Source organism: Procambarus clarkii, chromosome 44 (assembly GCF_040958095.1).
Source record: "Procambarus clarkii isolate CNS0578487 chromosome 44, FALCON_Pclarkii_2.0, whole genome shotgun sequence".
In the NCBI taxonomy this organism is placed as follows: Eukaryota; Metazoa; Arthropoda; class Malacostraca; order Decapoda; family Cambaridae; genus Procambarus; species Procambarus clarkii.
Window position 1 is genome coordinate 28,930,137 of NC_091193.1, and position 15,774 is coordinate 28,945,910.

A 15,774-nucleotide genomic window follows, 5' to 3' on the forward strand; every position below is an offset into this window, starting at 1 on the left:
ACCCTCTAAAGAGTTAATGACCCCAAGTGACCTGAGATCAGATCATGTGAACTTCACCTTGCTTCTGCTAATCTCATAATTGGAGCCTGGTAGCCTTCAAACATGCCGACGTTTAAGGAGTGGCTTGGTAGAGTGCCGGAGGCTATCTACTTGTGGGCGGAGTTAGTTACTAGGGTCCCCAATATATACTCGTAGAACTATCGATTCGAGAGGAATAGGAGACCAGCCAGCGGAGCAGAGCAGAGGCCAGCCGTCGAGATAGGCCGTCACCAGACGGGGGGTGACGCTGCTTGAAAATTGCAGACTCCCCCCCCCCCCTTCTCTATTCAACTTAGACTCAGTACTCGGTGAGTGAACATTTAGGTGACTTGGTCGTGTTTTACAAGTGTTGTGTGATGATCAGTGGCAGTCAGTTGTAGTGTTCTCAGATTCTTGGAGGATGACTCACTTTGAATATTAATCTTTAACATTTTAATTGGATTGCTTAAGTTATGATACTTATCATGAAAAATATAATTGTTGAATTTATTATTTAAATGGACTTTATTTTGACCCTAGAGATTTTGAGTTGAGGTGAGAAAGCCTCTGTGGTTACTGGTTTCATGGTTTAGAATGAGTACATGGTAAAGATGGGACCATACTAATAATGATCTCTTGATAACATCTTTGGTGAATATTGTGATACAGACAAGTTCCATTCCTTGTCTTGTATGTAATGATCATGAATGGATGGTGGCAGCATTTCGTCTTCTACTTTCTACTCTTCTACTTCTACCTATCTACACCTCTCCCTCCACCCCTCTCTAAACTCTCACTTTCCACTAATGACCCTCCTCGCTCCTCCCACCTCTCTCCCTCTCAACCCAAACCCTCACTAATTACTTCACTATTCATTTCTTTCCTTTCGTTTCCTCTTATACGTTTGTGGCAATGATTCTGTATTCTAGAGTTCTCTCTGGAGTTTCGGGTAGCTGATCCAGTTACGGCGCCTTGTGGTCTTAGCACCTAGGTAGTCAAATACCTAGGTTACAAGGTGTTGAACGAGAGGTTGCCTTAGGAACTCTAGGGGTGCTCTAGAATAGTTAGCTAACTGAGGACGGGATAACGGACTAGAGAGAGCTGTTTCCCCCGGCCTCGTTAGTTAACTGGGGGGTGGAATAATGGACAAGATAGAGCTATTTCCCCCACCCCCGTTACACAGCAATGAGCAGCAAACTTACGAATGACGTGGCCAGGGGGATAGACCGTAGGCTGGCTAGACCGAATAACCCTACAGACGACCTGGGAGACTCGAACCCTGAAAAAGGGAAGGAGGGAGACCGGATCAACCTAAAGCGAGTAACCCGACACAGAAGCCGTGGCGCGCAAATGACGGTGGAGAGCCGCAACCAGACAACACATGATGCACCCACAGCCTGACCAACCAAGCATCAACAACCCAAGGACCCCTCCGGAAAGCAGCCATCTCATTCTTTGCCAGAAAAGCAGAAGTGGGACAAACTGCAAAAGTGCTGGTGCAAATCCTGAGGCATTACGAGCAGGGCAAGTACAGTGTCGACCCATTACAGATGAAGCCACCCCAGGTGGCACATGCAACCCGGCCTCAGACTCCACCTATGGCCTACCTCGACCAACTCATGGGCATAGCTCTCTTCCTGGCCAGAGCAGAGCACCCGGACATTCTCTGAGAGCCAATCTGGAAGGAGCTCAAGGAGGCTCAGCAAGTCTACGACAGAACCCAAGTGCCGACAGGCCCGAAGGTAATCCACCACAAACAATGCCAACAGCGAGGGAAATAACATGAAGCTGCAGCTCACTAACTTTTGTGTGAAAGGGCGGAGCCAAAGATAGGCATCAAGGGGCTCAAAGTCGAGACCCTTTAAAACCTAGAACACTTTCCCAAGTCCACGCCACTCCAGCATGCAGGGATCGGCAAAGCCGCGCCAAGAAAAGTGAGAAAAACAATGGGGTGTCAGCTAGACAGAACGACCGAAAAACCTTGGACTGTACCAAATAGGATAAGAAGGACCTGAACTCAAAACAGGCCAGGGCCAAAGCCAAGGAAAAAACTGGGCCACACAACAGAAGCTCATGCTCCTCCAAAGGGGAAGACATGAGGACAGAAACCTCCAAAAAGATGCCTACCCCCAGGGAAACCCAAAGGAACCCCGAGAGCAAAATTGAGAGGGAGTCGAACCCAAGTCAAAAAACTTACAGGTATGAAATATCCCACTCCTGCATAAAAATACCATGCATGAGTATGAAAATATCCCACCCCAGTAGGAGTATGAGTAGCCTGGGAGAAGCTTCGGCACAGCTTGTTTTAACAAAATAACTGGTCACACAGACCACAATGCACCCCACCAACCAAAACACTTCCAAACCAAGGAAAAACAAAGTCACAGATTTACTTATTAAAGGCTTTAATATATTTAATTTATTTAATAACACAGATTAAAGGTTTACCTTAAGGGCGAGGACCACCACAAGTGAGGAAGCCCCCCTGAAAGGAGTGTTGACTGAATGCCCCCAGGGAAAGATAACCTTCACCATGCAAGGCTAGTACTTACAGAGCGCACAGGGAAGGAAACCCTGAGCACATGCAGTTCCAGTACACTAAACTCCTGGCTCACGCACACATCCCTATAGGAACACACCGCCTCAAAAGCAAAAACACCAAAGAAAACGGATACCAGAGCCAGAGCAAAGTGACTACCAGGCCCGGACATCAGTATAGAACTAGACTCTGCACGGCCTGGCTGACCCAGGCAGGTGGGTGGGGGCAGACTAGTGAAGAAGGGGGGGGCAGACTAGTGAAGAAGGGGGGGGGGCAGACTAGTGAAGAAGGGGGGGGGGGCAGACTAGTGAAGAAGGGGGGGGGCAGACTAGTGAAGAAGGGGGGGGGGGGCAGACGAGTGAAGAAGAGGGGGGGGGCAGACTAGTGAAGAAGAGGGGGGGGGGCAGACTAGTGAAGAAGAGGGGGGGGGCAGACTAGTGAAGAAGGGGGGGGCAGACTAGTGAAGAAGGGGGGGCAGACTAGTGAAGAAGAGGGGGGGCAGACTAGTGAAGAAGAGGGGGGCAGACTAGTGAAGAAGGGGGGGGCAGACTAGTGAAGAAGGGGGGGGGCAGACTAGTGAAGAAGAGGGGGGGGGCAGACTAGTGAAGAAGGGGGGGGGCAGACTAGTGAAGAAGGGGGGGGGCAGACTAGTAAAGAAGGGGGGGGCAGACTAGTGAAGAAGGGGGGGGCAGAGTAGTGAAGGGGGGGGCAAGTTTTACAAAATTTTGTTTTCATTGTGGGGGAGTTCGTTTGGGAAATTTTAGGCTACGGTTTCGTTTTAACCATGCAGTAGTCTGTTTTGATTTGTTTATCTTGCTAGGAGCCTTCCCTTGGATGGTGGAAAAGATGATAAACTTTACCTTTATTTAAAGTGTTCACAGGCCATTGCTCCCTGGTCCTCTCTGAGGGGGGGGGGGCAGGATCTGGCTCATAGTTGTTTTGTTGTATAAGATTCGCTCCTTGGAACAAAAAGTTCAAAGTAGCACGGGCTATGGTGAGCCCGTAGTGGACTTTTTTCTCATAGTCCACAGAAGGCCAACAGAACTCTGCAACTGATGACACCTAGTAGTATGGCACTTATTCAGTGTGATTGCTTCAGAGAGCTGACAATTTCCCTCACAGAAAATATAATAACAAAAGCAGTATTAAAAATCAAATTAATGATTTGAATGCACTTGTGTGCAAAGATTCAATGGGCATTATGGAATTTTAATTGATCCAGATTGTAGATGAATGTAGACAATTGGAAAATTACGAGAACAGAAAATTATGGGACACCAGTTATTTCACATTAATATACAAATTAAAAGAGGAGGGGAATTAGCAGTAATATCAGATTTATTTTAAAATTTTCACCAAAGAATGAATAAAAACTTATAAACAATGTTTTTCTATGTCGTTTTAGCAGCCAGTTAGAGAAGTTATACAATAGTTGTTAAGTTTCTTACTTCCTTCGTTATCAACTGCTTCTTTATCCTGACGCATTTCTTTCTCTACAGAAACAATTTTCCTGTTAGTGAATTCCCGTAGCTGCATGAGAACTGCTTCATCATAGGCCTCGTAGCAGAATAACACTTCCACATTGCGTTCCTGCACAGGAGAAAAAAGAAACACATTAACTGCTATATCCTCAGTATCATAATTCTAAGAACTGTCCAGCATTGCAAATATCACTAAATTATTGTATTGAGTGGAACACCTTAAACCTAAATGGTTCAGAGATTAAGGTGTGGATGAACAAGTAAGTCTGTTTTAGGCCTGGAACAGTTCCACACCGGCTAGTCTTAGATGATATAACTACTATTTGAGTCTTATTATTTCCACAACCTATTTTTTTCAGGGGAAAGCCCCTAATGGCTCCCTGAAGCTACTATACTGATATAGCACCAAACTACAAGGTGCCATCAGTTGTGGAGTTCGTATTGACAGAACCTGACCCACCTCACAGGTGCAGGGAGCAAAGACAGTTATGAAAAAAATTATGTCAACTTATTTCTGTTTGCCACCACCAAAGCAAGGCACCTAGAAAATCAATGCAACAAAATAGACCACAGCCTCAAAACCACTAAATGAACAACAATGTAAACAAACAATTGAAAATTCATGAAACTTGAGCTAGTTCATTTGCCACCACATATATGGTGGGTGCATCCTCCAGTTCCTTGCACTAATGGAATTATTGCAATGATGCATATGGGGACATATGCGTGTTTAAGGAGGGAAGTGGTGTTGTAATCCACAAGTTAGTAGGAATTATTTGCTAGAGGATCATTACTACAACACTTAACGAATGATGATTGGAAGTACATGTCAAGTAGACAGACTATGGATCACATATCTAAGAAAGGTCAATGGATTAAGACCGAAGCTGTTTAGCCAAATTAATAATTCCTAGAAAAAGGAATTATTCTTCGTCAGGCTTCTAGGATCAAGGTTACCGCTCTAGGGATAAGGTTAATCGGATTATACCTTCCTTGAGAGGCGGGGTGAAATGGTTGAGGTAGATGGCTGATTGGAGCCAGTCTGAATGTGGGAGTTGAACTGAAAAGTCCTCTGGATCTCCGTTTGCGGCAGCAGAGAAGTGTAGCAGACATCTATGCGAGAACCTGATGTGATCTTAGTGACCAAGTTAAGTCTGCAGTATGTGAGTATTGAATGAAAGACTAACCGGGTGTGGAGCGTTGTAGTAATCATTCCGTATTAGGGACTTAGCGGAAGTTACGAGTGCAAGTGGTGATCGCGGAGGTCAAGTGGTCTATGGGTATTGGAAGTGTATTGACCTAATAGAGTATGTTAATGTTATTATTTGTCAGAGTCTATTCTTTGTAATTAAATGACAAAACCCAACGGCCTTTAAATACCTTCCATATGTTCATTCATTGTGTTCCAGTACAAACCTAGTGGTACGCCTCAAGGGTCTGGTGTGTGTTGGAGTATAGGTGGTAGTAATGGTTGCTGAGGCAAGGTGTTATGTGTTGTGCAATCGCTGTGTTCGGAATGAACCGGGGTTCAGCGTCACGACATCTGCACCTATTCGCAGTTTGAAATTCCGACTTTTTATACCAAAATTCTGCCAATTACTGAAAGCGGCGGCGGGTCAAATTTTGCCCAAACCCCCCTGAAGTTTTTTAAAATATCCCAAACATCCCAAATTCGATACCTGAGCCATATTTTGGACCCAAATTCTGGCTCTCTGCACCTATTTGCAGTTTGAAATTCCGACTTTTTATACCAAAAATCTGCCAATTACTGAAAGCGGCGATGGGTCAAATTTTGCCCAAACCCCCCTGCAGTTTTCAAAATATCCCAAACATCCCAAATTCGATACCTGAGCCATATTTTGGACCCAAATTTTGGCTCTCTGCACCTATTCGCAGTTTGAAATTCCGACTTTTTATACCAAAAATATGCCAATTACTGAAAGCAGCGGTGTATCACATTTTGCCCAAACCCCCCTGCAGTTTTTAAAATATCCCTAACATCCCAAATTCGATACCTGAGCCATATTTTGGATCAACATTCTGGCTCTCTGCACCTATTCACAGTTTGAAATTACGACTTTTTATACCAAAAATATGCCAATTACTGAAAGCGGCGGTGGGTCACATTTTGCCCAAACCCCCCTGCAGTTTTCAAAATATCCCAAACATCCGTAATTCGACGCCAGAGCCACATTTTGGAGCCAAAATCTGGCTCTCTGCACGTATTCGCAATTTGAAATTCCGACTTTTTATACCGAAAATATGTCAATTACTGAAAGCGGCGGTGGGTTCTTCTTAATTCTAAATGCCCACCCGGGAAGGAGTGAATGCGGAGCAAGGAGCTGGGAACTGAGTCCCTGACCAAGAGGGCAAGTCCCCCTCCACCCCGTACTGGCCGATCTTGTCTATAGACCGAATACCCCAACACCGTGAAGCAAAGGTCGTCAGTAAGCCAAGTCTCACAGAATCCCACGATCAACGGTGTTGCGCTGGCGATAAAATTGCATATTATTTGCGTCTTCTTAAAAAGGGAGTGGGCATTCCAAAACACCACAGTATTCTCAGGATGGGGCGCCATTTACCCTGAAATACAACAGCTCACTTTTTGACCACCTGTGCACAGACGTCGCCAAAAGGGAAACCACCAGAAAAAGCCTTAAAACCCTCATACAAAGTAAAATGTGTGGTATCAATGACAGCCAGTCCAAAGGCTGTTGATCATTGTTCGGCTCGCGATCTCTCTTGACGGCGCCAGCGACTGGTGGGTGCTTCGCTCTGGGCCTCATGTTCCACCGGTGTCACAATCCCCTGGGAAAGCGCCTGGGGGACCAGAGGATCGTCAGGGCTGTCTGATGGAGCAGTACCTACTGAACGATGGGTGTGTCGACGACGCCGGTGTTGGCTTCTTTGAGGAGAGGCAGGAGGGTGTCGAGTGCCAGGCTCCGGCCGAGACTGAGCGTCCATGTCTGTATCCGTGGATGAGTTTCCGTCCATGTCAAGGCTACCCAGGAGGGAAAATTGATTAGCAACCTGGGCGTATGAGGCATGTGACTGGGACAGGCAAGAGGGTCTGCTAGTTCTTACTTGTGATGAGGCCCGACCAGGGGAAACCTGGAGGCGAGAAGAAGCGATAGGCTGATTGAGAGCGTGCAACCTCTGGAGCAGCTCCTGTCGAGGGGTCTCCGCTGTTTTATGATCGATGTCCAACCGGAGGGCCTCAAGATATACCGGGCAACCTCAAGATATACCAGGCAACTCTTGGACGTAATCTTGTGATGGTCATGGCATAAAAGACAGCGAGGTTAATCAGAGCACCCACCGTTATATCTGTCTGTATGGCCTGTTTTGCCGCAGTTTGCACAGTGTGCTGCATTACGGCAGGCGACGCGACTGTTGCCCAATAGATAACAAGCGTAACATCGTAACACAGGGAAGTTGTAGGGCTGGACCTGATACGAGGTCCTGTGTAGTGCCACCCGATCAGGGAGGGGCCCATCGAACTTTACACAGACCATGGATGTCGGGTTTGCTGCTCCGCGAATCCTGGTAACTTCCAATAATCCCGCTGATGGATGTTATCCACATCAACACTCTGGACATTGGGCCAATCTTCCCATACCGGCCCCGAGACTGCTCCTGCGACAATACCTGTCGGCACCTGACAGGCCAGTCCCCCAACTTAATAATGTCGGATACACGGATGTGTGATAGAGCCTCCTTTTTTATGTGTAGCTTCAGTGCTGCACTCCTACCCAGGGTACGCACGGTCTCAGGCAGGCAATGTGGCCACAATACCGAAGCCTCAATTGCTGCACCTAAGGTACGAGGATTTGCAACCACGCACTGAGCACTGAGCTGATTCTGACTGGATTAGGACAACCACAAACGAGGAATGAGGTACCACAAGAGAAAGGTCTTCTAAAGGCAAAGACATTCTCTTAGCATCTCGCTTTGGCGCAGCATCAGCCGATTCATTTTCCAGCAGACGTTTTCCTCTCTGGGACTTGCTGTCAACGTACATGGCGCCCCCGTTCGGGGAGGCGTCCATTAGGGAGGCTCCGGCCTCCCCCGGTGCTGTGAGCCCCAGGGTAGCTGCAGTGAGCACACACTGGCCCAAAAAAGCCATCTAAATTCAAAGATGAGCCCCAGGCGAGGTGTGGAAAGAAAGTCCAGCCAGGGGCGTTCAATTTGAGCGCCAAGATGGCCGACCTTCGGCCGGGAATCTCCTCCACAACCAAATCTTTTAGTGTGGAGTTCTTGCCAACCTACTTTTATCTGGCATGTATTATGCCAGTTTTCGCCTCGCATAATTTTTTCTCGTTTGGAAAATACATTATTATCTTCACTATAAATTACTACTATAGTGTGTCATTTCAGCTCACACTCATCTCTAAATAAAATGATTACAAATATATCCAAAGACAAAAACTGCCTCATCCAGCCCGCCTTTTCCCTCTTAGAGTTGGAGTTGGAGGGTTTGTGGATTTGGAATGAGGGAAGAGGCGGGCTGGATGAGGCAGTTTATATTGAGGCAGCTCCATATTTTGAAGCCAAATTCTGGCTCTCTGCACGTATTCCCAGTTTGAAATTACGACTTTTTTATACCCAACATATGCCAGGTACTGAAAGCGGCGTTTGGTTACATTTGTCCCAAACATCCCAGCAGTTTTCAAAATATCCCAAACATCACAATATCGAGGCCTGAGCCATATTTTGGATCCATATTCTGGCTCTCTGCACGTATTCGCAGTTTGATATTACGATTTTTATACCCAACATATGCCAAGTACTGAAAGCGGCAGTGAGTCACATTTTGCACAAACTCCCCTGCAGTTTTCGAAATATCCCAAACATCCCAATTTCGAGGCCTGAGCCATATTTTGGAGCCAAACTCTGGCTCTTTGTACGTATTTGCAGTTTGAAATTACGAATTTATATACCCAACATATGCCAAGTACTGAAAGCGGCGTTTCGTCACATTTGTCCCAAACCTCCCTGCAGTTTTCAAAATATCCCAAACATCCCAATTTCGAGGCCTGAGCCATATTTTGGAGCCAAATACTGGCTCTCTGCACGTATTCGCAGTTTGTTATTATGATTTTTATACCCAACATATGCCAAGTTCTGAAAGCGGCAGTGCGTCACATTTCGCACAAACTCACCTGCAGTTTTCGAAATATCCCAAATATCCAAATTTTAAGGCCTGAGCCATATTTTGGAGCCAAATTCTGGCTCTCTGCAAGTATTCGCAGTTTGAAATTACCACTTTTTTATACCCAACATATGCCAAGTACTGAAAGCGGCGTTTGGTCACATTTGTCTCAATCCCCCCTGCAGTTTTCAAAATATCCCAATTATCCCAATTTCGAGGTCTGAGCCATATTTTGGAGCCAAATTCTGGCTCTCTGCACGTATTCGCAGTTTGTTATTTCGATTTTTATACCCAACATATGCCAAGTACTGAAAGCGGCAGTGAGTCACATTTTGCACAAACTCCCCTGCAGTTTTCAAAATATCCCAAACATCCCAATTTCGAGGCCTGAGCCATATTTTGGAGCGGAACTCTGGCTCTCTGCACGTATTTGCAGTTTGAAATTACGAACTTTTTATACCTAATATATGCCAAGTACTGAAAGCGGAGATTGGTCACATTTGTCCCAAACCCCAATGCAGTTTTCAAAATATCCCAAACATCCCAATTTCGAGGCATGAGAAATATTTTGGAGCCAAATTTTGGCTCTCTGCACGTATTCGCAGTTTGAAATTACGAATTTATATACCCAACATATGCCAAGTACTGAAAGCGGCGTTTCGTCACATTTGTCCCAAACCTCCCTGCAGTTTTCAAAATATCCCAAACATCCCAATTTCGAGGCCTGAGCCATATTTTGGAGCCAAATTCTGGCTCAATACACGTATTCGCGGTTTGAAATTACGACATTTTATACCCAACATATGCCAAGTACTGAACACGGCGTTTGGCCACATTTGTCCAAAACCCCCCCTGCAGTTTTCAAAATATCCCAAACATCCCAATTTCGAATCCTGAGCCATATTTTGGAGCCAAATTCTGGCTCTATGCACGTATTCGCGGTTTTAAATTACGACATTTTATACCCAACATATGCCAAGTCCTGAAAGCGGCAGTGAGTCACATTTTGCACAAACTCCCCTGCAGTTTTCGAAATATCCCAAATATCCCAATTTTGAGGCCTTAGCCATATTTTGGAGCCAAATTCTGGCTCTCTGCACGTATTCGAAGTTTGAAATTACGACTTTTTATACCCAACATATGCCAAGTACTGAAAGCGGCGTTTCGTCACATTTGTCCCAAACCTCCCTGCAGTTTTCAAAATATCCCAAACATCCCAATTTCGAGGCATGAGCCATATTTTGGAGCCAAATTCTTGCTCTATGCACGTATTCGCTGTTTGAAATTACGACTTATTATAACCAACATATGCCAAGTACTGAAAGCGGCAGTGAGTCACATTTTGCACAAACTCCCCTGCAGTTTTCGAAATATCCCAAATATCCCAATTTCGAGGCCTGAACAATAATTTGGAGCCAAATTCAAGCTTTCTGCACGTATTCGCAGTTTGAAATTACGACTTTTTTATGCCCAACATATGCCAAGTACCGAAAGCGGCTTTTGGTCACATTTGTCCCAAACCCCCCCTGCAGTTTTCAAAATATCTCAAACATCTCAATTTCGAGGCATGAGTCATATTTTGGAGCCAAATTTTGGCTCTCTGAACGTATTCGCAGTTTGAAATTACGAATATATATACCCAACATATGCCAAGTACTGAAAGCGGCGTTTCGTCACATTTGTCCCAAACCTCCCTGCAGTTTTCAAAATATCCCAAACATCCCAATTTCGAGGCCTGAGCCATATTTTGGAGCCAAATTCTGGCTCTATGCACGTATTCGCAGATTGAAATTACGACTTTTTATACTCAACATATGCTAAGTCCTGAAAGCGGCAGTTAGTCACATTTTGCACAAACTCCCCTGCAGTTTTCGAAATATCCCAAATATCCCAATTTCGAGGCCTGAGCCATATTTTGAAGCCAAATTCGGGCTCTCTGCACGTATTCGCAGTTTGAAATTACGACTTTTTATACCCAACATTTGCCAAGTACTGAAAGTGGCATTTGGTCACATTTGTCCCAAACCTCCCTGCAGTTTTCAAAATATCCCAACTATTCCAATTTCGAGGCATGAGCCATATTTTGGAGCCAAATTCTGGCTCTATGCACGTATTCGCGGTTTGAAATTACGATATTTTATACCCAACATATACCAAGTCCTGAAAGCGGCAGTGAGTCACATTTCGCACAAACTCCCCTGCAGTTTTCGAAATATCCCAAATATCCCAATTTCGAGGCCTGAACAATATTAATTTTGGAGCCAAATTCTAGCTTTCTGCACGTATTCGCAGTTTGAAATTACGACTTTTTTATGCCCAACGTATGCCAAGTGCTGAAAGCGGCGTTTGGTCACATTTGTCCCCCCCCCCCCCCCAGCAGTTTTCAAAATATCTCAAACATCCCAATTTCGAGGCCTGAGCAAAATTTTGGAGCCAAATTCTGGCTCTATGCACGTATTCGCGGTTTGAAATTACGACATTTTATACCCAACACATGCCAAGTCCTGAAAGCGGCAGTGAGTCACATTTCCCACAAACTCACCTGCAGTTTTCGAAATATCCCAAATATCCTAATTTTGAGGCCTGAGCCATATTTTGGAGCCAAATTCTGGCTCTCTGCACGTATTCGCAGTTTGAAATTACCACTTTTTTATACCCAACATATGGCAAGTACTGAAAGCGGCGTTTGGTCACATTTGTCCCAAACCCCAATGCAGTTTTCAAAATATCCCAAACATCCCAATTTCGAGGCATGAGAAATATTTTGGAGCCAAATTTTGGCTCTCTGCACGTATTCGCAGTTTGATATTACGAATTTATATACCCAACATATGCCAAGTACTGAAAGCGGCGTTTGGTTACATTTGTCCCAAACCTCCCAGCAGTTTTCAAATTTATCCCAAACATCACAATATCGAAGCCTGAGCCATATTTTGGAGGCAAATTCTGGCTCTCTGCACGTATTCGCAGTTTGATATTACGATTTTTATACCCAACATATGCCAAGTACTGAAAGCACCAGTGATTGCTATGAAAGCATTATCATAGCAATATGGAAGTTGTAGTGAAGGACCTGGTGACTCTAGTGGGAGCCCTGAGGACAGAGTTGGACTCTCTGCGGGAGGAGGTGCGTCAGCTTAAAAAACAACGAGAAGTAACGAAGGAGGAGACCAGCAGTAAAGGGACCTCGTCTTGGAGAGTTGCGAAAGACAGGGGCCTTAAGAAGACTTTGATAAAGCCGCCTTCAAACGCCATAGCAACTTCAAATTCATTTGACGTTTTGGAGGACGAGTGCTGTGGAGAGACTGTGGATCGCGCAAAAGGGAAAGCAACGAAGAGAAAGGAAGCGCAGGCCCCTCAGAAAGTAAAGGAAGTACCTAAGCAAACATTAGTTGTGGGAGATTCCCAGATAAGGTATTTGGATAGAACGTTTTGTGCTAGAGATAGGGGGAACAGGTTAAGGGTTTGCTATCCCGGAGCTGGCATTGGTGATATTATAAACAACATGAATGATATTATGGCTGGTAATGGGAACAATCCCATTATTTGCATTAGCGTGGGAGGAAATGATGTTGGTCGAGTCAGGAGTGAGGAACTGATTCAGAGGTATAAAACAGCCATAGAGTTAGTTAGGAGCAAGGGAGGAATCCCGATCATATGTGGCATTCTTCCAAGAAAGGGAGTGGGAAATGAATGGATATCGAGGGCACTTGGTGTCAATTGCCGGCTGGAAAGATATTGCAAATCAAATGCAATATCTTTCATAGACAACTGGGAACACTTCTATGGAAGAAATGAAATGTATGCTCGTGATGGGGTGCATCTATCGAGAGCTGGGGTTGTTGCTGTTGCGAACTCGCTAGAAGAAGTGGTTAGAGGTGTTTGTTTGGGTTTAAACTGTTAGTAGATAGAGGTATGGGAATTGATTTGGAGGAAGGAGGTAATAAAAGTATGTGTTTGTGGGAGAAAGGAATTGGCAAAACGATCAGGGAAAGAGAAGGTCCGCAAAATAACAATTCACTTAGGGTATATTACACTAACAGTAGAAGTCTAAGAAATAAAATTAACGAATTAAATGCTCTTGTCTGCACAGAAAAAATAGATATTATTGCACTTACCGAAACGTGGATGAATGTAGAAAATAGAGAACTATTAGCTGAATATCAAATATATGGATTTAAACTATTTCACACAGATAGATATATTAGACGAGGAGGTGGAGTAGCCATATATGTTAGGGACAATTTGAAATGTAGTCTCAAAGAGGGAATCAAAACAGAGCCACACACAGAAACTATTTGGATTGAATTAAACGAAAAAGCTAATAATATTATAATAGGAGTAATATATAGGCCACCAAATTTAGACAGAATGGAAGCAAAGCATCTATGGGATGAAATATCTAGAGCATCTAGATCTAACAGTATTTATGTCATGGGTGACTTTAATTTTAGCGGAATAAACTGGTTGAACAAAACAGGGAATAGTGAAGCAGAAGATTTTCTAGAATTAATTGACGATTGCTTTCTTACGCAACACATTAAGGAACCAACACGGGAAAATAATATTTTAGATTTAGTGTTAACTAACAGGGAAACGCAAATTAATGACATCGAAATAGGGAGTGAGCTAGGGAGCAGTGATCACAAAGAAATCAGATTTAGCATAGAATGGAATAGACCAGTAGGAGAAAATTCTGTTAAAGTGCCAGATTTTCGAAAAGCTGATTTTAATAGCCTAAGAAATTTTTTGGGTCAAATTGATTGGAAAGGCTTGGGTATGGGGTGTGGGCCGGTCTTGGAGCGAGACATGAACCCAGCGATAGGTGACTTAAATGGGGATTTCGATGTGGATTCAATATATAACTTATTTAAGAATATTCTAAACAAAGCACAGGAACGTAGTATACCATACAAATTGAATAGATCGTATACCAATGACCCAAAGTGGATAACAAAGAATTTGAAGAACCTTATAGGTAAAAAGAGAGCTTGGTACAAAAGGATTAAAAATGGGGAGGTCACTTTAGAACAGGAATTCGTACAACTGGTTAGAAATGTTAAAAAAGAGATAAGGAAAGCAAAAAGAAACTATGAAGTTCGCATAGCAGGGCAAGCAAAGACAAATCCTAAAGGGTTTTTTCAGTTATATCGTACTAAGACTAGGGAAAGGATAGGTCCATTAAAAACTGAGACAGGTCAAATAACAGATAGTGATGAAGAGATGAGTAGTATTTTTAATAAATATTTTGTATCTGTATTTACTAAAGAGGAACTTAACAATATGCCTTCAGCCGAACAAGTCTATGTGGGTGGGGACGAGGACAGGTTGACGAGTTTAGCAGTTACCAGGGAGGATGTTCTTAAACAAATAGTAAAACTCAAACCAAACAAATCCCCAGGGCCGGATGAAGTGTTTGCTAGGGTGCTTAAAGAATGCAAAGAGGAGCTTTGTGACCCACTGTCAACCATATTTAATAAATCAATAGAGTCAGGCAGGGTGCCAGAGTTTTGGAAAGTTGCTAATGTGATACCAGTTTTTAAGAAAGGAGATAGATCACTTGCGTCTAACTATCGACCAATTAGCCTAACGTCTATTGTGGGAAAGTTACTCGAATCTATAATAGCAAATAAAATTCGTCTTCATCTTGAAAAACATAAATTAATAATTGAGTCGCAACATGGTTTTATAAATGGCCGTTCATGTTTAACAAATTTGTTATCTTTTTATTCTAGCATTGTTGAGGCAGTTGATAGTGGTAAGGATTGCGATGTTGTATACCTTGACTTTAGCAAAGCTTTTGATACAGTGCCACATGAAAGACTGATTAAAAAAATAGAGTCTCATGGTATTGGGGGTGCTATATTAAGCTGGATTAGGGCATGGCTATACCAAAGGAAACAGAGAGTTAGTATAAATGGAATCAAGTCAGAGTGGGAAAATGTTGTAAGTGGAGTGCCTCAAGGCTCTGTCCTGGGACCTCTGTTGTTTATAATATATATAAATGATTTAGATTCAGGTTTGAGTAGCAACATTTGCAAATTTGCCGATGATACGAAAATCGGTAGGGAAATTAATTCGGAGGAGGACTCACTATCACTTCAAGTTGATCTAGATAGGGTTTTGAAATGGTCAAAGGATTGGCAGATGCAGTTTAATGCTGATAAATGTAAAGTTCTGAGGTTAGGTAATGATGATAGAGTTACAAGATACGAGCTAGATGGTGTTGTGATTGCGAAGTCGGATTGCGAAAGGGATCTGGGAGTTATGATTAGTAAGAATTTAAAACAAAAGGATCAATGCATAAATGTTCGTAATAAGGCAAATCGGACACTTGGATTTATTAATCGCAGCGTTAGTAACAAGACACCTGGTGTGGTTCTCAAGCTATATCTTGCTCTAGTTAGGCCCCATTTAGATTATGCAGTTCAGTTTTGGTCGCCATATTATAGAATGGATATAAATTCACTTGAACGTGTCCAGCGTAGGATGACTAAATTAATTCCCCAAATTAGAAATCTTTCATATGAAGAAAGATTAACAAAGCTTAAGTTGCATTCACTGGAAAGGCGAAGAGTTAGGGG

The 15,774-nt window shown here is 43.7% G+C and overlaps 1 protein-coding gene across 4 annotated transcripts in view; it reads right to left on the reverse strand.

The window, feature by feature from the left end:
• Nucleotides 1-15,774, reverse strand: part of LOC123751506 (heat shock protein 75 kDa, mitochondrial-like) — a 629,800-nt gene that overhangs the window by 393,850 nt on the left and 220,176 nt on the right. For 3 of the 4 annotated variants that reach the window (XM_069300450.1, XM_069300451.1, XM_069300449.1), the window contains exon 7: nucleotides 4,091-4,147. Coding sequence is in view for 1 of the 4 variants with exons in the window: in XM_069300448.1 (XP_069156549.1) it covers nucleotides 4,006-4,147 (142 nt within the window). In the remaining 3 variants the exon portion in view is untranslated. Of the gene's footprint in view, nucleotides 1-4,005; nucleotides 4,148-15,774 lie in introns of those variants that run through there. The other variant, XM_069300448.1, reaches the window with a different exon arrangement.